The sequence below is a fragment of the Alligator mississippiensis genome, chromosome 2, assembly GCF_030867095.1.
Source record: "Alligator mississippiensis isolate rAllMis1 chromosome 2, rAllMis1, whole genome shotgun sequence".
Lineage (NCBI taxonomy): Eukaryota > Metazoa > Chordata > Crocodylia > Alligatoridae > Alligator > Alligator mississippiensis.
This window is the reverse complement of record NC_081825.1, coordinates 164,829,088-164,856,215: the sequence shown is the minus strand read 5'-3', so window position 1 is coordinate 164,856,215 and position 27,128 is coordinate 164,829,088. Positions and strand designations below refer to the sequence as shown.

Here is a 27,128-nt window from a genome sequence, read left to right as displayed (position 1 = left end):
ACCGAAGCAAAGTAGTCATTCAGGAGTTCAGTTTTCTCCTGAATGCCGGTAACCAGCTGTCCTGAGTTGTTGAGCAGTGGCCCCACACCCCCATTTGTTTTCCTCCTGTTCCCTACGTACCTAAGGAAGGCCTTCTTGTTATCTGTTCCCTACAAGTATGGACCATTGTTGTATAGTCCACCTTGGGGCATGCCCCAAACTTCCATTGCCTATATGCTTCTTTCTTTTTTCTTAAGAGGACCATGACATCTCTGTTTACCCAAGAGGGCTTCTCAGCCCTTTTGTTACGTTTCATCTGCGTGGGGATGGATTTCCTTTGTGCTTTGAAGATTGTGTCTTTAAGGAACTACCACTCTTCATGCACTCCTTTCACCTTCAGCCCCTGGTCCTGCAGCCCCTTCCCTACTAGTGACCTGAGTTGGTTGAAATTTGCATTTTTGAAGTCCAAAACTTCAGTCCTGCTATCTAATTTGTCTGCCTTGCAACAGACAGTGAACATGATGATTTTATGGTCACTGTTACCCAGGTTACCCTCTATTTTTAAGTCAGTCACCAAGTCCATCCCCCTTGGCCAGGACCAAGTCTACAATAGTGTTACCTCTGGTTGGTTCTTGCACGTGCTGCTGCAGAATAAAAAATGTATATTTACAAGTACTAATCTGCTGCAGAGTTAATTAGTTTACTCCAGCCTAATAGGGGTATACATGTAGATTCCCGATGCTTACTGAACAACTAATTAGTCTACTGCACAGTAAATATCTTGTGTAGATGAGCCCCAGCACAGAAGAGGAGGTAAGCAGCCCAGGATAGTGAAAGAATAGTCATTGATGCCTCAATGTCTAGTTGGGAAGAGGTATCTAGCTGGTTTCCCCAAGGGTCTGTCCTGGGTCTGGCATTGTTTAAGTGCATACTTTGCAGAATTTCAGATGACACCGAGTTGGATGGAGTACCAGACTTCTGGAGGGTAGGGTTAGAATGACCTTGATAAACTGGTAAAATAGTCCCAAAAAATCAAATGAAATTGAGTTAGGACAAGTGCAAAGTCCTGCACTTGGGACAAAATAATTGTATTCATAAATACAATTTCAAGAATGATTGGCTGAGCTGCAGTATTGCAGATGAGGACTTAAGAGTTACAGGGCACTTCTACATGTTCATTAATGCACATTTGCTACTGCACATTAAAAAAACCTGCGCACTTGCTACTGTGCATTAGGGCAACCTAATGCACATTTAGTTAATACCTCACATTAGAGGTACTAAATTTAGTGACACATAATGGGCAGTAGCCTAATTTTATTGTGCATTAGCTTATTAGTGTGTTTTTGCTGTGACACTCTCATGTGCAATAAAATAGGCTACTGCGCATTAAAGTGCACATGTAGACACAGCCACAGTAAACCTGTCTTGATCCTGTCTTGAGCATAGGTTGGACTAGAAAACTTCCTGAGGTTCCTTTCAATCCTGCTGTTCTATGAGTCTATCAGTTTAAGCAGTGGGGGGACTGTTATGCAGGAGCACAGCATGGCTGCTAAATTAGAAGTCTTCCTGAGCTTGACTTCTTGAGTCTTGCCAGCCCAAATGTCACACTGTGTGCCTAGAACAAATCTGCTCAACTCCAGTACTGTCAGCCAGATCCACACAGTCCATAATAGTAAGTAAGGGGGAGAGTAAATTATGTAGCATTCTGCTTCTAGGCCTATCAATGCACTCTACAAAACCAGCAAGTATCTCCCTTTTTCTGATAGGGAAACTGAGCCAAAGGCAAGTAAAGTGTCTCTGCCAGTTCCATGATGCAAGTCAGGGCAGAAGTAGGAGTTAAACTCTGGTTCCTTTCTTCACTCTTAATCCTAATCTGGTGTTCTTTCCGCTGGGAAACATTGCCTTCTATAGAACCTCCAATCATAAAGACAGATACTGTGTGATTTTTCCTTCAAACTTCACCAAAAATAAAGTTCACGTAGCTATAGCATCTCAGACTAAGAGGTGCTTTTCACTTCTTTCTGATATTTCCTACAAATGTTGGCTTCATATACATTCTGAGAATGCTCTGGCTTCACAAACAGATAATTGCAATCCTGGGTGAAAGTATATAATTTCCAACCAGCAAATGTGGCACTACTGCTGTTACAAAGCCTCTGTGTGTCTGCATGTTGCCAACCAGAAACACTGTCTCTGGTTTAATGCAAGCAAACTGACATCAGTGAAAGTTCTAACTGTTCATGTTTGCAAAGGGAAGTAATCTAAATGGAGAAAGAACAACTTTGCACAGATTCCTCTTGCATACAGTACTCTAATGTCTGTCCAGGTTGCCATCCTATGATGACAGTGCCTGTTCTCATCCTTTGCTAAACACTAATATTTGTCCCCAAAGGGATTGGTTCTGCCTGTCTCCTATTTCTCAAGTCTGAAGTTTTGGCTGCATGGGTTGCAGCATTTAGAGGCACAGTAAATGGTTTGGGTGAGAGCCTGAACTGCCCACACTTCAGCCTGCTTTGCCAGAGCACAACAATTACAAGTTTTGGTTCAACAGAGACAGCATCATGATAGGCATCTGCACTACACCTCCTCAGCATTTCATGCTACCAACATAGTGGAGGACAAAATTCTGGGCCCCTTGTCCCTGGGCCCAGCAGGGCCATTGCAAAAGTTCAGTGAATGTTTCAGCCTGAAATTTTCCAGGCTCATCTGCCTAGGAGATGTTGGGACCCTTGCAGATGTAAGTTTAGTTATGCAGTTGGGATCTGATGAGTTTTACCTACGATCCCCAAAACTATGTATTCTGCCATGCTAGACATGTATAGCAGCATGCACAAGTTTGGGAATCAGGAATAAAATTAATCAGTTCTCAATTACATGACTGTCAGTCCACAGGAATCCTGGCTTCAGGAACCTGGTCCCTAGTGCTGGGCTCCCTTGGTGCCCAGACACTTGAAAGGTGCATTTGCAGCCCAGCTGCAGGTACACCTGGACATTTAAAAGGTGCTGAACAGGTGCTAGAACATGGGCAGCTGAGGAACAGGGACCTCCATGCCACATATTGAAATTAAAGCATGATTCAAACTAATCACAAAGATGTTCACATTAAATGGAATTCAAATTCAATATGGAACATCTTTGTAGCTGGTTTGCCATTTTTATCATGTAATATAAATTGATTGTGTGGCACGTTGCAATTAATCACACAGTTAACACATTAATTACGCAATAAATGTAACATCTAGCAGGGCCTTTTTTGCACCACTGATTTTCCTTTCGTGTACTACACCAAAGGATATGGGCATCTATTTGCTCAGCATTTGTGCTGAAGTTAAAAAGATTATGGTGGCACAAATGAGACATCAGATGACGTCTGTTTCCACCCGTAAAAAGCACTGCAGAAAGAGATAGAAGACATGGCAAAAGCCAATATAGCTGTAGTAGACTATTTATTTATGCATTAGATTTATATGCTACCATTGCCAAGAAGGTTTAGGGTAATTTACAGTAAAAGACATCTTTTTTTTGCCTCTGTGTGTGTATTTCTTGCTCATATCTGTACACACACACACACGAGCATACACACTCAAATATTAAAATAAGGTACAACAAAATGATCCACCTTCAAATTCAAAAGCAATCCATCCCAATCCCTTCAGCTCCCTTGCATCTGCCCTAACCTCACCCTAATCACTTCCCATCCTACGTTCAATTCTAATATTATAAAAGCCTTAGTCTGCCTGTAACTTTTTATTCACACTCTGATTTGTTACCTCGTCAGCCAATCAGAGAGCTTTTAGCAGATAAAGACACATGGCAGAGAGGCACCATGACAACAGGGACTGAGGGACCAGAGCAGGGGGGAAGGGGGGGGCCCAGGCCACCTTGCCCCTCTCCCTCCCTCCCTCCCTGCCCTGCTCCTTGGAGGCAGAGGGGGACAAGCACCGCCATGATAGAGGGGACAGAGCAGGGGGGGCGAGGCCAACTCCTTGGAGGCAGCAGAGGTGCAGGGTACTGGCACAGCACTGGCCTCACCCCACCCAACACGGTAGAGCACCACCATAACAGCAGGGACTGGGGCTGGAGCCAGGGGGCGAGGTGCTGGCCTTGGCCCCCCCTCCCCCATTCTGACCCTCCCAACAACAGCCGATGGGGAAGAGGGAAGGGGGGGGGGTGACTGTTGGCTAAGCCCTGCCATGACTGCCGTCACTGACCCCAGCCTGAAGCAGAGGGGCCTTGGCCCAGGCCTGAAGTGGCAGGAGGGAAGAGGGAGAGTGGCTCTAGCCCAAACCAGCAACGGGGATGCGGGAAGCAGCCCAGACCCTGGCCCAAAGTGATAGGTGGGAATGGGGGGAGTGGCCCTGGCCCAGGCCTTGACCCAAAACAGCAGTGGGGAGGGAGGGAGGGAATGACCCCAGCCCTGGTCCAAAGTGGCAGGGGGGAGGCGGGGAGTGGCCACAGCCCTGGCCCTAGCCTGAGGCAGGGGGAGGGGGCTGGACGCAGGCCTCTGCCCCCAACCCCCTCCCCCCCCCCCCCCAGTCATTCTTGACAGGCAATTTGCTAGTATCTCCATAAAAGTAAACAGCAGTCCCCTATATTCACTTCTATCCCAACCCACTACCACTTCCTGCCTTGCACACAGGGGAGCTCCTGCCCCTTTCTCTGCATCCCAAGCCTACCTCCCTCTCTCAGAACCCCAAAATCCACATATTATTCCCTTCCCCACAAGGCAGCATGTTGTTCAATTGAAAAAAAAGACCACGCCTCGTTTCCCTGCTGCAAAGGGCAATGCCAGAGTGGGCCCTTGAGCCTCATTGCCCTTTGCCTGCTCAGCCTCCTGGCCTTTCTCCCAACCCAGGTTCAGCTGGCAGAGCCGGAAGCTGCACTTTTAGCACCCCCTGCCAACCTGGGGCCTGCTTCAGTCCTTGTGGGACCTGGGAGGGGCCAGCAGCAGAAACAGCCTTCAGTGCAGTCTTAAGACTTCAGTCCTTAGTCATAAAGCAACTTGTAGACCAACCAGCCCTCCTGAAAGCATTGCAGTTCTTCATACAGTAATCCCCCAGTCAGCTCTTTAACAGGGATCACCTCACAGATGGGACTCTGAAAGTATACTTTGAGCAGACAGCAATTCTGAAATCAAAACATTTTCCTGGACAAAAATCCTTACACTCACTGAGCTTCAAACTTAGCTTAATAATCTCTTTAGGATCATGAAGACAAGCCAAGGTTGAAATGTCTACCTTCCATTCTTTAAATTATGCCAGTGAAAGAATTGGACTAAACAGACTGATACCTCTCTCCTCCCACTCCCCATTTTTAAGTAACTGGAGAAATGGGTGAAAAGGAACCCCACATGCTTTCTCCACAGAACTTTTCCATTAATTCTACCCCCTCATCTTGGGTCCAAGTTTCCCCAGATCATATTTAGGCATTTTACCTTGGGATAGGAACTAGCATGGAAAATTTCAACTCGCAAAAGATCTATAATGAACAGCTGAAAAGTGGATGTTATAATGGATGTTAAAATGTAACCTTAGCTTTAGCAGTCACCACCACCCACACACTATAGTAAGATGTAACATATAATTAGTTCATTGTGTGCCCTGTTTATGCTAGAATATGCTGCACTCAACAGCATTTGAAATATTCTGCTCTGTGGGTATAAATAAGCGAATGCCATACAAATAAAAATTATTCTGATGTAATTTATTGTCTGTATGGTCTTTCTGTAGTAATGCTACACAAAGGAAGCTGATAGAAATTGGTCAACGTTGACTTTAGTTCAGCCGATTGCCAAAAAAAAAAAAAAAAAAGAAGGAAGTGTTCTGCAGATGAGGATAATGGAAGAAAAGTGACTCATCTTCCTGCCAAGACTTAATGAATGAGCAAGCAAGGATATGAAAAGATAGAAGATAGATGAAGCCTACATTATAGTTTCCAGCTGCCCAGCATTTGCTAATTAGGTTGCATTTGGAACTGAGGTGCCTGTGAGCTTTTTGCTGCAGGAAGCTCCTGGCCCAAAAGCCAAAGGAAGGGGAGATTGGCAAACTATCTTATGTCGATACTGGGTGTGTCTACAGGAGACACTACAGCACCATACCAATGCACTACGGTAACATAGCTTTGGTGGGCATAAACCATGACATTGCAGTTATGACGCTGTGGTGATGCGCTGCCTGGCTATGGCACATCACTATGGCTAAAAATAGCTGTGCACCATCATTTAGTATTTCCTGAAGGAAGTACTAAATGATGACTCAGAAACAATGGCACTGTAGCAGCATGTGTAGACCTACCCATGGTGACTTAGGAAAAAAATGTTTAATCATTTTTGAGGCACATCAGGAAATCTTCCCTGGATTTCCCCACTTTCATTCGAAGAGATACTTCCTGCAGTATTGGTATGGCACAGGTCTTCCAAAGCACTGCTTTCACTGTAGTGTGCATTGCCTCATTCCACATTCTTCAGTTTGGCTACTATGCCTGTTCTGGCCCCACAGGGATTTGCAGCTGGCCTGGAGGAAAGTATTACAGGGGTCAGAACCTGTCTAACACCTGGTGCTTTTGAATGTGCAGGCTCCAAAACAGAGGCAATAACAATCTTTTTTCCAGTGCAGATATACCTATTAAAAATGAAAATTCTGTTTTCCCCAAATATGTAAATACTATTTGGATTTCTGTTAATTTCTGGCTTTGATTAAGGTAAAAATCAAACTATGTAATAGGTATGTTTAATCCTGGAATTTAGGTCAGCAGGGTGTGCCAAGCATTTGAATGCAATGCTGTCTGCCATTTAACTTCAGTGATACTGTGGAAGTGCTTCTGTGTATTACGTAAGACAATGAGGAGCAGGGCTAATGCCAAAAAGCTTCTGGAAGGCCACTATAGAGCAAAGAAACATGCCAGTATTTGTCTTTCCAAAACTTTTCACCTTTCCCATTGTGAATGGGACAAAATGCTGACAGCATTGCTAACATGAATGAAAATTTCAATATGTGATGGACATTGGGCTTCCCAGCTTATCCACTGATGGAAATCCAGTGCTGCAGTGGAGAAACAGGTGAATCAGGTGATCAGCTAGTAGTGAATCAGGCTCACTGCACACATAGATGCATACATACTTTGTAGAGCTTTATACAGCTGGAAGATGATGTAACCCAACCAGAACTAAAATAGTATTACAAAGCCTCCATTTTTAAATTACAATATTCAGATTATTTTTTCTAATCAGCTTTGTGCTCCTTCTTTTTGCTACCTTCCTCTGAACTTTTAAGTTATAACAACACAATTTTTAGTTGCAGAAATAAGTTCACACATTGCATGGTAGTAACCAATTTCATTATTGTTTATTAAGAGAAAAATCCGTTTTTCATCCTTTCATTTCCTAATTTAAATTTCAGCAAGCTGTGTCATACAGCAGTTCAAGGGCACTATTACTGATAGCCATTAATTAGATCCTTATGGGACCATATTTTTAAGGAAAAAAATCAGATCTCTTTACTACCATAGGAGAAAACCATGAACAGAAATCAGCGGGAGACAAAATGTCACTCTTATGAACTAAGCTGTCTTCTGAAAGGTACTGGTTATTCTCCTGTTATCTTCCTGCTGCATTTGTATTTGACTGAGATCTATTATGGCTTATTTAACCAGGTGCCCAAACTTTCTGGAGATAAATGAGTGTTAGATGTTTCTTAATTTTATAACATGATTTTTCATTTGTGCAATCTGTATTTCCCTGGTGACTGCCAAACTGTCTTAATTTTAGTTGTAAATATCCTTTTCAAGGAACAGCATATTACAGTTGTAATTGACTCATTACCCTTCACAGAACCCTTCAGCAGAGCTTGAAATCCAGCTTGTCACAAACATTTTCAAATATTAATATGTATTTGTCTTCTCTCCAGGACTGAGTGTTGTTCACTCTACAACAGTAAAATCTGTGACGTCTTCCTCTCCATTTATTCCTGGGAAAAAGACCATAGAGTTGGAAACAACTGAAATCGCTCTCCTTACCACCACAGCTGCTAGTATCACAGTACCAACAGCAGTACCAGCAACACCAGTAGCAACAGAGATTACTACAAACAGCAAAGTCACATCAGGCTCAACAGAACAAGGCAATAACAACACGGTCTCTACAGTCACTTCAGAAGAGCCAGCAACTGCTACCACATATCTATCAGGGACAGGAAGCACAGACTTTGCAACAGCTAGTCAATCACCATCTGCAAATGCAGGATCAGAATCAACAGCCACAGAACACATCTCTACTTCAACAGTTACCAGTATAGCAAGAGATATACAAACCAGCCTGCCAACAGATACCACAGCTTCAGAATTGGCTACCCATTCTACGGCAGTCCCAGCAACCATCACTCCTCACCTAATAACTACTCTGTCTCCATCACCATCCACAGGTTCTTCCACAGCATCTCCCATTACAGGTTCCAGCAAAACCCAGCTGCCAACCACCTATACCTCCCCAGCAGGACACACTACAGAGGAAGTCGCTACTCATGAGACACCCCCAGTGCCCACCTCCTCAGGGCCAGTAACTGGACAGACATCTTACCAACTTACATTGACAAACAAAATTGCCACTGAGAACAACTCCACTGACAGCACTAGTCTCTCTACTGGGGTAGCTATGGAAGAAGTTCAGCATGCTTTGAGTAAAGGTGAGGCAGATGGTTAATATATACATTATTGTTCTATCCTCTCAAGCAATTTATATTTCCAGTTTTGGGAGGGAGAGAGGGATACAGAGTGATGAAGAGAGTTCACGATCCTGATATATTCATAGAAAACGCTTCCAGGTTAAAAAATAATATTGCCTAGGAGCTTCAGCTGTATTCCATAGGCATTGCCCTGTACAGGTTTATTAAGATTTTTTTCCATTATTTAGGAAACCTTTATAAAAAAAATGTTTTTACCAATGATAGGGTATAGGTATGACCACTGGGGAATATTAAATATCTGAAGCTGTAGCTCTCAATAAGTATTTCACTTATTAATACTACTGCTGGCTTAGGACTTAAGATAGCACAGGCCATGACTCAAGAAAGTATGTTTGAGAAATACCATCCCACCTTGGGCACAGTTTCAAAGGCAGCTATTTATAGCTGCCCAGATGGTCAGGACGGTCAGTCATCATCCCAAAGGCAAGAGATTGGTGGGCAGAGGGCAGGACCAACTGTCACAGGTGCATGGTGCATATACACACCATATGTGATGGCAGTGTAGCCAGTTGCCTTACAAAGTGTTAATATGAGAATAGACCTGAACAGTGTGGGTGCGAAGGAAGGTGGATTCCTGCTCAGGACATCAACTCTGGGTGCCGCGCTTAGATTCATATATGTTAAGGTCGAAAGAGACCTCGATAGTTCATCAAGTCCAACCCCCTGCCCTGGGCAGAAAAGAGCACTGGAGTCAGACAGCCCCAGCTAGGTGATTGTCCAGTCTCCTCTTGAAGACCCCCAAGGTAGGGGAGAGCACCACCTCCCTTGGAAGCCCATTCCAGATTCTGGCAATCCTGACTGTGAAGAAGTTCTTTATGATGTCCAACCTAAATATGCTCTCTGTCAATTTGTGGCCATTGTTCCTAGTTACTCCAGGGTGTGCCCTAGTAAACAGAGCATCTCCAATTCCCTGCTGCCCTCCCCATATGAATTAAAAAAGAGAGATTTTTCTGGTGTAGTTGTGAACCATTTTTATAGTACAGAGATGAATTAATAACTGGATATGGAACTGGGTGCAAAAGTTCCCAAAGTTTTGAGTGCGCTTGAATTTGTGCTGCTGGTCCAATTAAAAAAACCAGTACATGGAGAGAGCATGGTCTGCTGCTTTGTTACTTCACCTCATTCCTTTGGGTGAGGCACTTGTCTTCCACTTTCATTAATCAACGAAGAGCCAAAAAACAAGAGCTAGCAGCCCATTAAAGCTGGATGATCAAGCCACAAGTTAAGGCTGCTCCAACCCAACCTACAGTCTCAACTATATTTTATACTATACTTTAACAGCCAGAAAGCACTTCCAAGTATGTTTCAGAGTGAAACAGAATACCACATCATGTGCTTAGACTTGCCTAAGACATGTCACTCTTAATGCTACATGACAGCTGTTTTGCAGAACAGGCCTTCTGCTTATTGATTTGTTTTAGCAGGAAAAAAACTGGTGCTGGTAGAGAAGGTGGGGGTAATGGTGAGTTACACTGTCTTCTGGTCTTGTAAGTTAGACTGATGAGCAGACCTGCAGGCCATGGTCCTGCATCACAAGCCAGGGATGCTGTAGCAACACCAGGGAAAGTTTCTTTTACAGTGCTGGCAGGGATTCACACTCCTCCTGCTTTCTGGGCAGGTAAACAGCCCTCCAAAAGTTGGTCTTGGGTCTGACACATCAGACACTGGGTGCATCTACACATGCACTTTAATGTGCATTAGCCTATTTTGATGTGCATTAAAGCTTCACTAAAAATGTGCTACTTAGTTAATGCGCATCAAAATAGGTTAATGCACATTAAGCAGCGTCACTTAAAAGCTATGCTCTTTAATTAATTCACATTAAGACAAGCTAATGTGCATTTTCCTAGTACCTCACAATGGAGGGCACCTAGTCTGCCAGAGCATGGTAATTACCACACTCGAGCAGCCTCCAGCATCTTGTATATCAGTGTCCCCATGCTTAAAAATGGCAGGGGGACACTTTTTCTAAAGCTTGTTCTATTGAGCTGATACACAACACTGATACATGAGATGGTTCGGGCATTTTAATTAAACATGCGCCCCACACACACACTCCCAGAGCATGTGTAGAAACTCTCAAAGGTACTAGATTTAATGCGTATTAACTAAAGTGTGTTAATCCATGTGTAGATTTGCCCACTGTGGAGGAAATTTAGGTGTGAATTTCTGTAGCTCCAGAAATTGAAGTCAATACTCATCCTTCAGCTAGTTTTTCACCCTCCGACCAAGTCTGAGCCCATGTGTCCCATGTTGCCTTTTGTAAGTTCTTTTGTTTCCTCAGCCAAAAGGAGCTACAGTGGGTTGATAGATTTCAATGGAGAAACTCTCAAGACTGTTTTCTTTCTCCCCGGAAATCCAGTATTTTTTCCACTTAACTTCATCGGCTGATTGTAGCTCCCCCAGAGTGTGTAAATACAGCACAAACAAACAGCAGGAAACTTGCCAGCTCCTCTGGCTGAATAGACATTGGAAGTGCTAAATTGTGTGGCTGACTAGAATTTTTTGTACTGCACATGCAACAGCATGGAAATGGGAGAAGAAAAAATCCACTGAGATCAGTCTTACTTTTTCCACACATTTCTTGCTTCTTTACTGTAGCAGCCAATATGCTCGTTAACTCCTGGAACCTGAGATTAAATGCCCTAGCCTGCACCACTCATAGCAACCAAGGAGCCAGCAAACACGGGCTGCAAACAGGGTAAGCAGTTTGCAGTCGGTTCACAAGTCAGCTTGCCCGCCCCACACATACACTTTTTGAGGGGAGAGCCTTTCAGCGTGGTGTGAAGAAGCAGGAAAGAAGGAACCTTTTGGGGCCAACGAGCAGTAAACAGGTGAGTTCACTAGGGAAGGTGTGCTTAGAAAAAGAGCAGTAAAAGAGAAAAGGCAGATTAAGAGACCCAGGGAAATGCCTGGAGGACATCGCAGTGCCAGAGCCACTGCCTCTGCTTGCACCTGTGAGGTTTCTGTCCAGGCAGGACCGCTCACCAATGAGGCTTCCACCCAGGTCCAGGTTTGGCACTGTGGATACTGCAGCTTGCAGGTTTCTTCCAGTGATGGCCAACCTGGCGGGGGGGTGCTTGTGGTGTGAGTAGTGCCTCCTAGTGGTCTCTCAGGGGTTAGGCAAGAGAGTTACAGAAGAAGGTGATGAGGCTCCGAAACATCGTCTGCCATGAGGAGTTCATCAATTCGATGCTGGAGGAGATCTCCGGGACCGTGGAGGAAGAATCGCCAGCAGCAGTGCTAGAGAAGAGAGAGGACACAGATTCCCAGGAGGGTGGTAGCGGAAAGCTTGTGACCTCTGGCAGCAAGCAGAAATCTTCACCTCCACCTGCAGCAGTTTATCTGGAGAACAAATACGCAGCCCTAGCAACAGAGACTAGCTTCCTCAGGTGCCTGCACACAAATGCACAGAGCCTGGAAAACAAGCAGGAAGAATTGGAAGTCCTCACACAGTCACGGAACTATGACGTGATCAGAATAACAAGACGTGGTGGGATATCTTGCATGACTGAAGCACTGTGATGGATGGTACAAACTGTTTAGGAAGGACAGGCAGGGGAGAAGAGGAGGAGTTGCTCTTTATGTAAAAGATCCATATGATTGCTCAGAGCTCCAGTATGAAACTGGAGATAGACCTGTTGAAAGTCTCTGGGTTAAGATTAGAGGGAAGAGCAACAAGGGTGATGTTGTAGTGGGTGTAAACCAGCAGACCAGGGGGAAGTGGTGGATGAGGCTTTCTTCAAACAGCTAGCAGAAGTTTCCCACTCACAAGCCCTGGTTCTCATGGGGGATTTCAATCACCCTGACATCTCCTGGGAGGGCAGTACAGCAGTGCACAGGCAATCCAGGAAGTTTTTGGAAAGTGTTGGGGACAACTTCCTGGTGCAAGTGCTGGAGTGGCCAACTAGGGACCATGCTCTTCTTAACCTGGTGCTCACAAACAGGAAAGAATTGGTAGGAATGTAGTAATGGATGGCAACTTGGGCAGCGGTGACCATGAGATGATTGAGTTTAGGATCCTGAGGAAAGGAAGGATGGAGAACAGCAAGAGTAAGGACCCTGGATTTCAGAAAAGCAGACTTCAACTCACTTGGGGAACTCATGGGCAGGATGCCCTGGGAAGCCAGACTGAGGGGGAGAGGAGTCCAGAACAGCTGGCTGTATTTTAAAGAAGCCTTACTGAGAGTGCAGGAACAAACCATCCATCCCAATGTGCAGGAAGACTAGCAAGTATGGCAGAAGACCAGCTTGGTTTAGGAGGGAACTATTCAGTAAAATAAGTCACAAAAAAGGAAGCTTATAAGAAGTGGAAACTTGGACAAATGCCTTGAGAGAAGTATAAGAGCATTGCTTGGGCATGCAGGGATGAAGTCAGGAAGGCCAAAGCACAATTGGAGTTGCAGCTAGCAAGGAATGTGAAGGGTAACAAGAAGGGTTTCTACAAGTGTGTTGGTAGCAACAGGAGGATCAAGGAAAGTGTAGGTCCCTTACTGAATGTGGGAGGCAAACTTGTGACAAAGGTGCAGAAAAGCCTGAAGTGCTCAATGCCTTTTTTGTCTCAGTCTTCAAAGGCAAGGTCAGCCCCAGACTACTGCAGTGGGCATCACAGTTTGGGGAGGAGGTGAGCAACCAACAGTGGCAAAAGAACAGGTTAGGGACTATTTACAAAAGCTGGACATATACAAGTCCATGAGGCCAGATGGGATGTACCCAAGGGTGCTGAGGGAGTTGGCTAATGAGATTGCAGAGCCACTGGCCATAATCTTTGAAAACTCATGGTTATCAGGAGAGGCCCCAGATGATTTGAGAAAGTCAAACATCATACCTGTATTTAAGAATGGGGAAAAGGAGGATCCAGGGAATTACAGACCAGTCAGCCTCACCTCAGTCTTTGGAAAAATCATGGAGCAAATCCTCAAGGAATCCATTTCTAAGCACTTGGAGGAGAAGAAGGTGATTAGGAACAGTCAGCATACATTCACCAAGGTCAAGTCATGCCTCACCAATCTGATTGCCTTCTATAATGTGATGACTGGCTCTGTGAATGCAAGGAGACCAGTGGATGTGATATATCTTGATTTTAGCAAGGTTTTTAATATGGTCTCCCATGACATTCTTGCAGGCAAGCTAAGGAAGTATGGGCTGGATGAATGAACTGTAAGGTGGATAAAAAACTGGCTGGAGCATCATGCTCAGAGGGTTCCTGACTGGCCTTGGAGGTGAGGCCAGGGCCTGTATGGCTAAAGGTCCCTGCGGGACCACACCCAAGAGAGGAAATAGTTTCAGGAAGCTAGATAGCCTGAATGAAAGCGGGGTAGGCCGCCTAAATGGAGGGATCTTAGAGGGGTCTTGATCGGAGAATTCTGGGGCCCAGCGTGGGGCCGGTGACTGTAAGAGCTATGGATGCCATCTGTGAGGCATGGGCTGCGGTGTAGGGAAGGTATGGAGCTGCAGATAGCGCCCCCTGGCATGGGGGCAAGAAATGGGCAGCCTCCTGCCTAATTAAGATCATTAATTAATTAGCAACAAGGCATGGCAGGCGAGATAGGCGGGCATTTGGCCCAGAAACAGGTGGGCGGGCCGTAAGCAAATCGGCCCCAAGAAGGCCCCCCTGTTGCAGCAATAAACCATGAAACTGGCCTTAACTGCTGTATGTCACTGCAGTGGGCACATGCCCTGTATGGGTAGGAAAATAAAAATAACTCATTGCTTCCCTAACAATGGTTTAGATGATGGGGTAAAGTTCATTGTTAGCAAATTTGCACATGACAGCAATTTGGGTGGACCTGTGAACACTCTAGAGGGCAGGGCTAGGATCCAGAATAACCGGGATAGACTGGAAAAATGATCAATAATCAACCAGATTAGATTCAACAAAGACAAGTGCAAAATCCTGCACTTAGAATAAGAACATGCACAAATATAGACTGGGGAATGACTGGCTTGGTTGCTGTACTGCAGGGAAGGACTTGAGGGTTATGGTAATGAACTGTAAGCTGAATATATTCCAACAGTGTGTTCTTGTTGGAAAAAAAAAAATTCATAGCATCATGGGTTGTATTAATAGGAATATTTTTTTGCAAATCCAGGTAAGCGATTCTTCTGCTGTATTCAACGCTGGTGAAGCCATACCTGGAGTACTGTGTCCAGTTTTGGGCCCCACGCTTCAATAAAGATAGGGACAGTTTGGAAAAAGAGTCCAGTGCAGTGCAACAAAAATGATTAAGGGCCTTGGAGGCAAGTTTTATGAGGGAAGGCTGAAAGAACTAGGGTTATTTAGCCTGGAGAAGAGAAGGCTAAGGGAGGATTTGATAACAGTCTTCAAATACCTGAAGAGTGATTATAGAGAGGATGGATATGCCTGTAAAGGACAGGACTAGGAACAACAGCATCAAGCTGCAGCAGGGGAAATTTAGGCTAGAGGATTAAGAGGAAGTTTCTGACTATGAGGGGTCAGGCATTGGAACAGACTACCTAGAGAATTTGTGGACTCTCCATGCTTGGAAAGTTTCAAAAGCAGATTAAGCAGATGCTGGCTGGGATGATTTAGTAAGAGATGACCCTGCCTTGAGCAGGGAGCTGGTCTAAATGACCTTGTGAGGTCTCTTCCAATTCTACTTTCCTATGATCCTATGAGCAAAACCAAGCAGTTGTATTGCCCCTGTGATTTCAGTGAAAGAGGGAGGCACATTGTTTTGAAAGAGGCATATGGCAGTGGAATTTGTAATCTGGTGGTGCTAAAATAAATGTGGCTCTTGGAGTACGATAAGAAAGCAGCCTGTTATTGATAAAGAGAACTTTGGTCATTCTTAACAAGTGTATTTCTTTCCCCATTTAAAGGAGACATCTAGCTCAGCATACTATCAGTAGCCCTAGCAAACTTTGTCAGCTCTATTTATTGCAAGAGACTTAAAATATACCCTTGCTGTGCCTTGGCCTTCAAGTCCAAAAAGAATTCCATGCCCATAGCCACCAGCCCATCCAGAAGAGGCAACAGAAGCCTGCTCCTATATCATCAGATGAGGAGTCTTAGTCCTGCTGTGTCCCAAACATTAGGAAAGAAGGGACAGAGGAGCTTCAGAGGGGACTCTAGAGATAGATGGAAAAGAAATAATACTTTGGGAGGGAGGGTGGGGAGGCAGAAAGGAGTTCAAGAAGGGGCCAGCAGATTTAAAAACCTGTAGCAGAACTCTGCAGAACCAAGCCATGTTCACAGTATTTAGGCCACGATTCTCAGAACTAAACTAGTGCATTATGGGTGCCCAGTCTGACAGTGCTGTTATCACACCCCCTTGAAATCAATTTGAAGGCCAGACATTTCGAGGCCTTTCAGCTGCCTTGAAATGGGTACCTCAAATCACTTATTGCTTGAGTAATTCCTTATACAAAGCCTAATTGTGTGCAGTTTAAGGGCAAACCTCCTCAACTAGTGGAGTCTTTGTCAGACATGCTGTATAAGCACTGTACTGCATTCATGTATCAGCAAAATCCACTAAACACTGTCCTGCAAAGCAGCTGCTCCTCTTGAGGAGACTAGACACCTTTTTGGTCTAGTCACCTTTCCTGGCATTTGGATGGCTCAGGGCAGGGCGAGCAATGAGGTTGAGTTCCAAAGCTGTGTCACTTGAGACATACCTAAAAAGTAGTAAAAAAGCAGAAACTTTGCATTTTCCTGCTCTGTAGGATTGTGACCTGCAGAACCCAGGGTCCTTGTTTCAGAAAGAAACATTTTCTCAAAGTAAACTAGGGCTTCCTATATTTATTTTATCCAAATCTATTCTGCTACTTTTACAAAAGGGTCGTGATAAAAAAAGAAATAATCTTGTTCAACTCATCTCATATATCTGCCTGTTGCAAAGCAAATTGGAGAATTTGGGAGGACTGGATCTATGTCCCTTCTCCCCACTCTCCCCTGGTAGATGTTGCCATATCAAACCAACAAAACCATAAGAAGCAAAGACCTCATTTGAGGGTTAGTACAAACATTCCCATTCAGCCAAGAAAAGCCTTGAAGAGACACTTATCATGTAGACTCCATGACAGAGGCTGCAGGAGGGAGTTTGTGAAATATTAGAGGTACAGTCTGAGGGGCTGCTAAAGAAAGGTATTGAAAAATTATTGGGAAGCCCCTGCAGTCTGCAGAATAAGCCTGCACAGCCATTGAGCTCAGGCATTTGTGACTTAGGAATTAGCCTGCAAGTGAAAGGGAATTGTGAATTTTTCCCTCTTCTTCCCCCTGGGAAATTTAAATGAGAAAGGTTAATGCTGAGGGCAGCGCCTGAACAGCAGCAAGTGTACCCTGTCGGTGAACAAGCCTCACTCAGTTCAGTCACACCCTGCCCCACCAATAAACCTGCTTAGTCACTCTTGTAAAAATGCCACCGGCACACTGTAACCCAGCCGTGAAAAGGCACAGCACACGCTCCATCGCCAGTGGAGCGTTCCCACAGGGGTGAACCCTCAGCCACTCATAACCCCACTCAAAGGTACAATCCCAGGAGAGCTTTCAAGGGTGTAACTGAACAGTCAGAGACAGATTGCTAGAGGCCCTGCACCTAACAATTAGGGAGTGACTTTTGAAAAAGCTCATTTCTCATAAAGCAAGTGCCATATTTTCCTAAATCCATAGCATGTAACAGCTCCAGTGAGGGCACAGAGGGCTCCACACTCAGCATGGCCTGTTTAAAAGGCTGACCACTTATTTTAGTGTTTAAATGTGGAAGATAATCTGCCTTTTTGGCCCAGTCTCATTCTTCAGGCCAAATGTGAGTGTGGCTCCAAATTGCAGTGGGATCACTCCCAATTTATAGGGGGAGGCTCATTGGTCAGTTTGTCTGATGTCAGCAGAGGAGAAGGTAAAGTGTTTAACAAAAGTGGGGTAGAACCAGTAATGAAAACAGAAAGGCTGGGAAGGGACAGGAGGGTCTAGGCCAGTGATTCTCGACTGGAGTGTTGCAGCACCCTGGGCTGCCAAGAGATCTTTGAAGGGTACTAGGAGGGGTGAGAAGATGGACTTAGGCTCCTTCTTGCAGAGGAGCCAGGCAGTGGGGTGAGGGAGCAGCCAGGCAGGGAGGTAAGCACTGCAGTAAATAACTTAGTTTTTGGAATGGGGTGCCTTAAGTCTAAAAAAAGTTGAGAACTGTTGGTCTAAACTGAGGGGCGGTCTCTTTCAAGACTGTTCCAGGGTGCAGGTTATATAATCCAGCTCCCACCAAGGCCTCAGTTATAAGCACAAAGAGACTTTTAGCTGTTAGACTGAGTGTGTATAGCATCTCAGTACATACTGCGAGCAATGAGTGAGCTAGCTCTCTGTCTCCCGCTCTGTAGAGCGTCTGTGCTGAAGAGCAAAGTGCCATGTTCCACATGCATGAAGGCAAAGTACAAACCCCATCTGCTGGGAAACACGCAGTGGGAAGTGGGTAAGGTTTAATGTTTACTTTACTAAGAAACCCAGTGTCTTTCTTTTTTGCTTCTGTTCTTTCCCTGTCCTCATCTGCAGGTAGCATTGCAGCCATTACAGTGACTGTCATTGCTGTGGTACTGCTGGTGTTTGGGGCAGCAGCATACCTGAAGATCAGGTAAGCATCTTCTCGGTATACTGACAAGTTCCCTGAAAGCAGTTCAGCTGCTGGAATTCAAGTTGAAATATATTCTCCCCTTCCACCTTGCTAGCTCTCAGAACTGTCAGTGGGATGTGTATGCCTCCTCCCATCATGCAATAGTACTGGCAGCTCTTCCCTTTGTATACCACAGCTCTTCCCCAGGATACCACTGTCAGGTGGTATTTCCTCCCCTCCACCCACACCCCTCAGTAGAGATTTTAGTGTAAACTTGACAGCCCTGACTAGCCAGGTCACCCATTCCTGGCAGTACTTGTCAGGCAACAGCAATGCAAACTTGCTCCTGTGGGTCCCTCACTGTGCCCCAAACCATGAGGAGCTTAGATCTAGGGGTGGAAGTGCATTTTAGCTACCAAACAAAGAGGTTTCTGAGTTCCAGCAGTAGAAGTAGTAAAAATATCCATACTTGGCTACTGACAAGAGAACTGGCTCACTTCATGAAGCCCATGAATGAATTTTCCATTCCTGAGCTCACTAAAATTCAAGCTCCATTACCCAGTGGACACAGGTACATATCCCCAGAGATATGTGGACACAGGTACATATCCCCAGAAATGGGGGGAAAAGGAGTCCCTCCATTTCTTTTAGTCTCACACATTAGAGTTCAATGGTATTCACAGAAAGGTTCCTTGATTGATCAAGTAGAAAGCAGCTGGGAGCGTGATGCAACTACATAAATCCTATCATATATAGCTTTGGTATGGAAAGGCGGTGCCTTTCCTCATTAGCTGACCACAGCTCACTCAAAACACCAGAGACGCGACTTCCACCTGTGCTCATAAACAGCAATTATCCCCAAGGCAAGCATTTCTCAGAGTGCTTTTTGTGACTTTAAAATAACCAAATTGGTACTTACCTTGTACCTCTTTAATTAGGTTTAATTGATGGCTGAAGTAAGTGAAGTTTTTGTTATCATGACTTATAGTGGCTCATCCCAGTTCAGAAGGGGACAGAACTCTGGCTTGAGACATTTTTAGTTATTACTAGTGTTATGGATGGGTACTGTAAGAAGTGTGTTAGCAAGTCAAAAGACAACAAGTCTGCTTTTGCTATAAAAATAAAAGGTCTTGTTTTCATGGATACAGTCAACCACAAGAATGTATTTCATAGAAGTCATGCACTTGGCTTTATCTTTTACTAGAGTAGTTTTTTAATGTGGCTGATGAGTGAAGTAGCTTACAATAATGGCATGTTTTGCTACAGGAAAGAAAAAGTTCCACGAATTAACTGAATGAAATATGAAGCGGGGAGGGGGAGGGAGAAACTAGAGGGGTGGGGGGGAAGCAAGGGAGTCCCAGGAGCCCCTTTGAGAACATTTTAAAATGCTAGGTGAAATTACCTGACGTTTTAGATGATCAAAGGGTATTTCAAAATGAAGTTCCAGGTACATATTCTGGCATCAAAATTTATGTTGAATTTGCCAGTACAAATTGTATTCCATTAAAATACAAAAACAGCAAAAACAACAGGGTCCTGACTGCTGAGGTTTTTTTGGTCTTTTTTTTAATGAACACTCCTAGCAGAAAAACATCAACACACAGCAAGTTCTCCCCCCCACCTTGTACAAGCACTGGGCCCCATACCAGCCTCCACTCCACAGCCAAGCTTGTCAACAGAGGCAATATAAAAGCGTGCATGTTCATTTTATGTACGCTTCCATGCACATGCACAAAACTTGTTGGCTGCAAATATTCTCCAGTACTTACTTTAAATCAATAGTTTTACAAATGTTCCTGCCAGAAAATGTACATGACCAAGTGTTCAGATAAGGGATATGTCAAAGCAAATTCATTTCAAGACTGAATGAGCACTCATGGAAGGTTCCTCGTAGGTATTCTGCCAGCCTTCATTCCTGCCCCATTTCTTGCTTTGTTGCAAAGTGTTAGAAGACTTGAATTATTTTCTCAGAATATTGAAAACTAAGCCAGAAACCACTAAAAAAATTAAGCTAGAACAACCAATCCTATTATAAATCAGGAGCATTAATATATTAAATACTAAATCCAGAGGCACTATGTTATCTGAGCACAAAAGCACATGATACTATATCATAAAAACAAAAGACTACCTGCTAAAGTCAAACTCAGTAGAAAAATCACTAATCACAAACTGGAATGAGAAACCAGAAGACACTGGTCCCACTGAATCCAAGGGAGAGGGAAGGGGGGAACTAATGGATTCAGTGGCCAGGCAGTACTACAATAAATCATCAGAGTCCGCTGACCTTACTAGAGCACAGACCCGTGTTACAGCAGAGGTAAGATATTGCTGTGTTTTAAGTATGCTCTGAACTGGACCAAGCAAAAATTTTACTTAATCAGCTGGTATTCCACTTCTCGCTGTCCCCAAACTAGCTGATCTCAAACAGTTGTAGCCACCTGGAGCAGAGACTCAAGGGATTTAGCTGTCATTGAATCAGCACCAAAACTCTACCAGAACATTTATCTGAATGCAAATACAATCACCTTACTCTCGCTCTGGAATTAAGTTCCCTAAGGCTACTTATGGATAACAGTCTTAAGAGAATGCACTTCACTCTTTATAGCAGTGTTGACCTGCTTTCCACAGAGGAGTGCCCCAATGAATTTGTTGTTGTGGGGTCCTAGCCATTTTTTAACCAACTCTGAATAAACTATCTGATCTCTTTCCCCCTCCCTCACAGGCACTCCTCATATGGACGGCTTTTGGATGATCATGATTATGGATCTTGGGGAAACTACAACAACCCCCTTTATGATGACTCTTAGTAGAGGAATATGGACAGACAAGAAATCAATGTTGTTATTTATAAGTGCTTACTCCATAAAACAACCGCTGCCTGATTTTAGTTATCACTAAAATGATCCAGTTCCATGCCATGTTCTTCTGCTTCTTCCTCTGTTGCACAATGGATCATAATTCTAAGAGAAGCCTATGTGCTGAATCACACCCAAAATGAGACCAAAGCGAAGCTGACAGACTGTAGTTATTGTCTCTCAGCCACAGGCAGTTACTTCACGTGCACAATACATTTGGAAGGCTTTTTTTTTCTTTTTTTCCTTTTATGTAAGAAGCTCTATTAAATCTCAGCAAGGGAAAAGGGAAATTATGACTGGAGGGTTTCCATCTGCATGGCTTGTGTGCCTTTGATTCTCCTTTAATCTTCCCTGTCTCTCCATAGCTGCTGGGACTGTGGTCAGAACTCTGCTGTGCTGTACATTGGCTTCTTATGAAAGGTTTTAACAGAAATTATCCAGAGGGAAGGGAAAGATAAAAAAGGAAGCTCACAGCAGGTTAATGCCAGAACCTGATGCTTTTACTGTTTGTCCTTACCAGGGTGTCTCATTTTGAGTTCCAATTAAAATCTAAATGAAGCTTGAATCCACCACCTAAACCATGGTGTTCAGCCTGTTTTCACTCTGATGTGTTATGCTGTGAAGTGGAGGATTCAAGATAAACAGGATGAAATGACATAGGGACTCACCTCTGCTACAACAGAGTCATGTGGAAGAACTGCTATCGGGGCTGGGAATGTTTCCTCTGAAAGTGTTAGGAGCAGATAAGAGAGGCCTGGGCATTCTTCCTGCTGTCAAAATGATACGTGAAACTTTTGCACCCAAAATACCATTTACTCTGAGCTGTCTGTTGCTAGTAAAGAAAGCTACTATACCCAAAATAGACCAGCCACAGAAGCTAGCTCTTAGTTTTGGCTACTTGAGCAAGTCCTATTTAACAGGAGTAAGGACTGCAGAATTAGACCTAAAATTAAGACCTGTGGCTGAGGTATTCAGCACTCCAGGCAATTTACATGCACTTTTCACTGAAAGAGTTTCCTACACTGCTTCGCTTTGAAAACCCTACCCATAAGGTTTAATAAGCTGTGGCTCCTTGCAGCAAATACACAGACCAGTCTAACCACCGCTCACTCTCACCTCTCCTTCCCCTCCTTTCCTCCCATTCATGTGCAGAAGTCTGGATGTTTGTTTGTATTACATAAAAGAAACTCAATAGACCTCCCCTGTGCTAAGGAAACATACATTGAGTGCCTGCTTTTGCAAAATGAGACAGAATTATTGTCATCTGCTACAGACATTGTTGCTTTGCTTACAGTTTTATTTTTATCCTTTAAAAGGTCATTTGCTAAACTATAATGAAGTTGTTTTAATCCTGAGTTTCTGCTTACAAATTTACTGCTGCTGCAAGTAAACAAAGCCAGATGGGTTGATTTATGACAAGATCAAAATTTGCTTTAATACACATTATTGTTTCCCCTTAGAGCTTTTGATCTGACAGAACAATGACTCTCAAAACGCTGATTTTTCAGCTCAGTATTTTTTTAAGCTGGTGCACAGTGTAATTAGGTTAATGTGTATTAGCTTATCCAGGGAATAGCGGTGAATGGACATAGATTTCTATTGTACCAACAGACAGCACACAAATGTCATTGCTTCTGAAAATCTAAGGTGGTATGGGAACTTACTTTGTAGCTATCACATTCTTATGTCAAACAGAAGCCATAGATGGCCTCCTGTGTGCTTGGGACATTTTACAAGAGTGATGTTAATTTTTTGGAATGAGATATGCAGTTGTCCTGCTGTTGGCAAGATGTCTTTTCCATGTACATGACTCATCAACAAAAGACCAGGAGGTACTATGAATTTATAATGCAGTACCACCAAGACTCCCCCATCCTGCACCAGGGCCCATTGTGGTAGATGCTGTACAGACATGGAACAAAAAGACTGGCCTCAGAGTCCTTGGGTGACTTAAGCCTGGTAACCTCTGGTGAGACCCCAACTGGAGTACTGCATCCAGTTCTGGGTGCTGCACTTTAACAAGGATGTGGTAAAACTTCAGAGAGTCCAGAGAAGGGCCACCTGTATGATTAGCGACTTGCACGGCAAGCCATACGAGGAAAGGCTGAGGGACCTGGGACTCTTCAGCCTGAAAAAGAAAAGGCTGAGAGGGGACTTGGCAGCAGTTTACCACTACGTCAGGGGAGTACATCAGGGGCTCGGTGAACAACTGTTCACCAGGGCACCCTTGGGGAAAACCAGAAGTAATGGCCGTTTCAGGCTCAACATTAGGAAAAAACTTCTTCACAATCAGGGTGTACAGACTGTGGAATAAGCTCCCTCCAGAGGTTGTGCAATCACCTCCCTTGGAAATCTTCAAGAGGAGGCTGGATAGTTATCTTGCTGGGGTTACCAGACCCCAGTTGTCTTTCCTGCCTGGTGCAAGGGGCTGGACCCAATGATCTTCCAAGGTCCCTTCCAGCCTTACAATCTGTGAATCTGTGAATCAGGAGGGCTGAAATTTAGTAAACCCTTAAAACTATAAGGTCTTCTGTATCTTCAGCAATTACATGGAGAGGATACTTATCTACCATAATGCAAAGGTGATATTGGGGGGCTTAAGATATGTCTTGAGACCTCTGTCTCCAGTTTGCTTGAGTCACCACACGAGACACCCTCCAAAGTACCTTCACAGTCTCATTCCCAGGTTTGACATGTATGAATGGGAGGGAGGGAGGTCATGTTTGAAGATCAGTGCTCCACAGAAACACCAGGGAGGCAGTGAAGTCCCCCTCTTAGCATCTAAACTGTTTTGTCACACACAGCTGAATGGATCTATGTAAGTGCAATGTATTTTAGTACTATGGGAAACAACAGCAAGTTTCCCTTATTGACTTGGCCAGATGAAAAAGAGGCCAATATTGCTTTGTACCATTAGCTAGGGCTACTTCTGTTATACTGTGAAGTCCCAGACTACAGTACTTTGTATATTTGCAACCTCAGATAAACCACATGTATTATTTTAGGAATGGTAATTGAGTTTCACAAACACCCTCTGAAACAGCTCAAGCATAATTACCACAAGTTTACAGAAAAATGAGAGGCTGTCCATATACAAGTGACAGGCTAAGAATATAATTTGTGTGTTCTGACCACTATACCACACTCCCTTGTCTTGGCTCAGCATCCATAAAGATTACGATGGATTTCCATTTTTAATATTCCTAGTGTTCAACATTTTCCAGTTGGTTATGCTACTGACATCCAGTTGTGTTTCTGTGTATTACCTGGTCACTGTCTTTTTTCTATCTTGTAAATCCTGTGGCAAGAAAATGAATCGCTTAAGATCAAGGCTTGGATATAACAGATGGCAACTACCAGAGGTTTATTTTCACTGCAGAAGTCAGCACATCATAGGCTAAAATTGCTAAAAAGCCAGTGCTTAATTTAAGTAAAGGGTAGAACAAGTCTCTAGACTTACTTGAAGAAAGGTCGGGGATTAACACATGTAGAGAAGGTTCAAAGGAGCTCAGAACAAGCCTAATGCACCTAATGGTCTTTAAGATCAAATTGGGAAAATAAGGTGGGTCAGGGAAGAACTTACTCATTTCAGTTGTGAGACATTAAAAGGAGGAGGCTGCACTGTGCTTTTAATAGGGTATTGGTACCCTGGCCCGGTATTTTTACAAAGGTGTAGACAGACATAACTGTGTTATCAGTATTAATTTATAATTGTTATATCTGTCCATTCCTGCGTTAATATAAACAGGATTAAACTACTGTATCCTTAAACTGACTTCATTCAGGTTCATAGTTATAATACTTCAACTCCATTTCCACCACTATAGAAGTTCCAGTTAAATTGAAATAGCTCTTACCAAACCTGGGCATTTTTTAAATAGTAGAAAATTATTTCTATCTGTAGCTTGAAATGTGGTAATGGCAATGTTTCAACCAAAGTGGCACAGTCTGTCACACATATCATGAGCAGTACCACATACAGGAGTCTAGACAAGCCATTTCTAACTCACTCCAAGTCTATATATACAATGTGTACACCAAAAAAAATTAAATGATTGGAGACAACCACACCTGATGAAGTACCAGAATACAACAGTAAGGACTTGCTGTGTAAAGGAAGTCTCTGAGACTTCCTTAGTTCCAGCCGAGTTATCTATTTATTAGTTCTCCTCCTTCCTATTTGCCTGTGGGCTCATCCACACCTCTGAATCTATATGTTCCTCCTAACCCACAGGGGTGGAGGGTTCATAACTTGCTAGGGTGGTAATTTGCACAGATACTCCTTTTACTTTAGCTTTCTGGCAAATGAATGTAATGGTAAGACTGCAATTTTTTAAATAAAAATGCCATAGATGGCAGAACCAATGCCAAACTTGTGGACTGAGGTTATTTTTTTGAGAGACTGGGTATGCGAAAGAAAAAGATAAGAGCATTAAATACCTGGAAAGCAGAGACAATTTGATATTGAATGTTGACACAAACATATTCCTTGTAAGATATACCAGTTACACCAATTAAAGTCACATCAAGTTTGTACTATGTTATAGTGCAGGGTGACAACTTTGTTTTCATTTCTATGTTGCTCCCTGTGACTTTTTTTTAAAAAAGAAGTATCCACAGCTCATCAGGCCTGAAGCAAATCATACTGCAGTAGTTTATAGAATTATTCTAGAAATGGTATCCCTGGAGTCTGGAATCACCACCTCTTCAACACCAGATCAAGATAGTTTTGTCAAGTTACAGATTCAGCCTGGGAACTGAGGGCACATCCAGATGAGCATGGACACTTGTTTCCCTAAGGACAAGTAGCAGCAGCACATCTGAAACTGTGCTGGCCCAGCAGCCTTACCTGGGGTCCTGGGGTCCTGGGGGCTTCAGGGAGCTGCAGCCCTAGTAGGAAGCCTGGCCAGCAGCCAGAGCATGGCTCCAGGCAGCCAGGCTGTTTTTTGGCGGCACATGCTGCAGCCACATGCACCACCCTGCTTCTTTGTTGGTGTGGGGTTTTTTACCCTGGGATTTCCCAGAGTCAACTCCCCCCACCCCCAGCCCCCAAGGCTGCAAAGTTGCAGTGCAGGCAATGCCTGCATGTGTTGTGTGGTGCTCATCTGGACGTGCCCTAAAAGTCAGACCAGGTACTTTGCACCGTGCATGTTCACCAGCAAGAGATGGTTCTGCAACTCCAGTACTGCTCTTGACCTTCACTGTGCAACCATACTCCATTCAGTTATACCCACACCTAACAAGCTGAAGCTGACTCCAAATATTCTCACTGATTTAAAAAACATCAGTTTTATTAGTACCCTAGTTTGACACTGGCTTCTACTAAACCAAAAAGGCAAGAGTGGTTATCCACCAGATGCAAAGAATGCACCTGTATAGGCCCAGAGTATTTTCACACTAAAATTGTAGTGGAAAAGCATTACCAACCAAACTGGAACTTTAGATGGACATGAAAATAGATTAAGAAGGTTCAAAGTGAAAAACAGTTCCTCTGAACTGGAAGTGTGGTTTGGGTCACTGCTTTGGGTTTTCATTTTGCCTTAATAGAAAGGTGACAAGTGCAAGCAGAATTAGCCCAGCTAGCTATGAGGTGTGGAATTTAACCCTTCTAACCCCAGTTGTAAAGCAGTACATTACAGGTATTTCTATACCAGTAGTTTTCAACCTGTGGTCCGTGGACCCCTGGGGGTCTGCAGACTATGTCTAAGAGCTCCACAAAAGATGATTATGTTCGATCAAATGTATGTGAATACCCACACTTACAATGCAAAGGTGTCTGTACCTCCATTTGAAATTTCCAAAGGGGTCTGGCACCTCCATTCAAAAATTGAGGTCTGCAAATGCAAAAAGGCTGAAAACAACTGGTCTACACAGCAGTGACTCGTGTAGTGTGGAGATATCTGAGCTAGCTCAAGCAATGGTTTCAGTCAAGACACAGCAGCCTGGAGCAAGGCGGAGGTTGCGAAACTCACCCAAGAAAGCAGGGTAAA

The 27,128-nt window shown here is 43.9% G+C and overlaps 1 protein-coding gene across 1 annotated transcript in view; it reads left to right on the top strand.

Annotated features, from left to right (window-relative positions):
- Positions 1-25,503, top strand: part of PARM1 (prostate androgen-regulated mucin-like protein 1) — a 65,979-nt gene extending 40,476 nt beyond the window's left edge. The window contains exons 2-4 of the mRNA XM_059722356.1: positions 7,887-8,660; positions 18,223-18,301; positions 21,006-25,503. Of these exons, the coding sequence (XP_059578339.1) occupies positions 7,887-8,660; positions 18,223-18,301; positions 21,006-21,090 (938 nt within the window). The 3' untranslated portion in view covers positions 21,091-25,503. The remainder of the gene's footprint in view (positions 1-7,886; positions 8,661-18,222; positions 18,302-21,005) is intronic.
- The last annotated feature ends 1,625 nt before the right edge of the window (positions 25,504-27,128 follow it).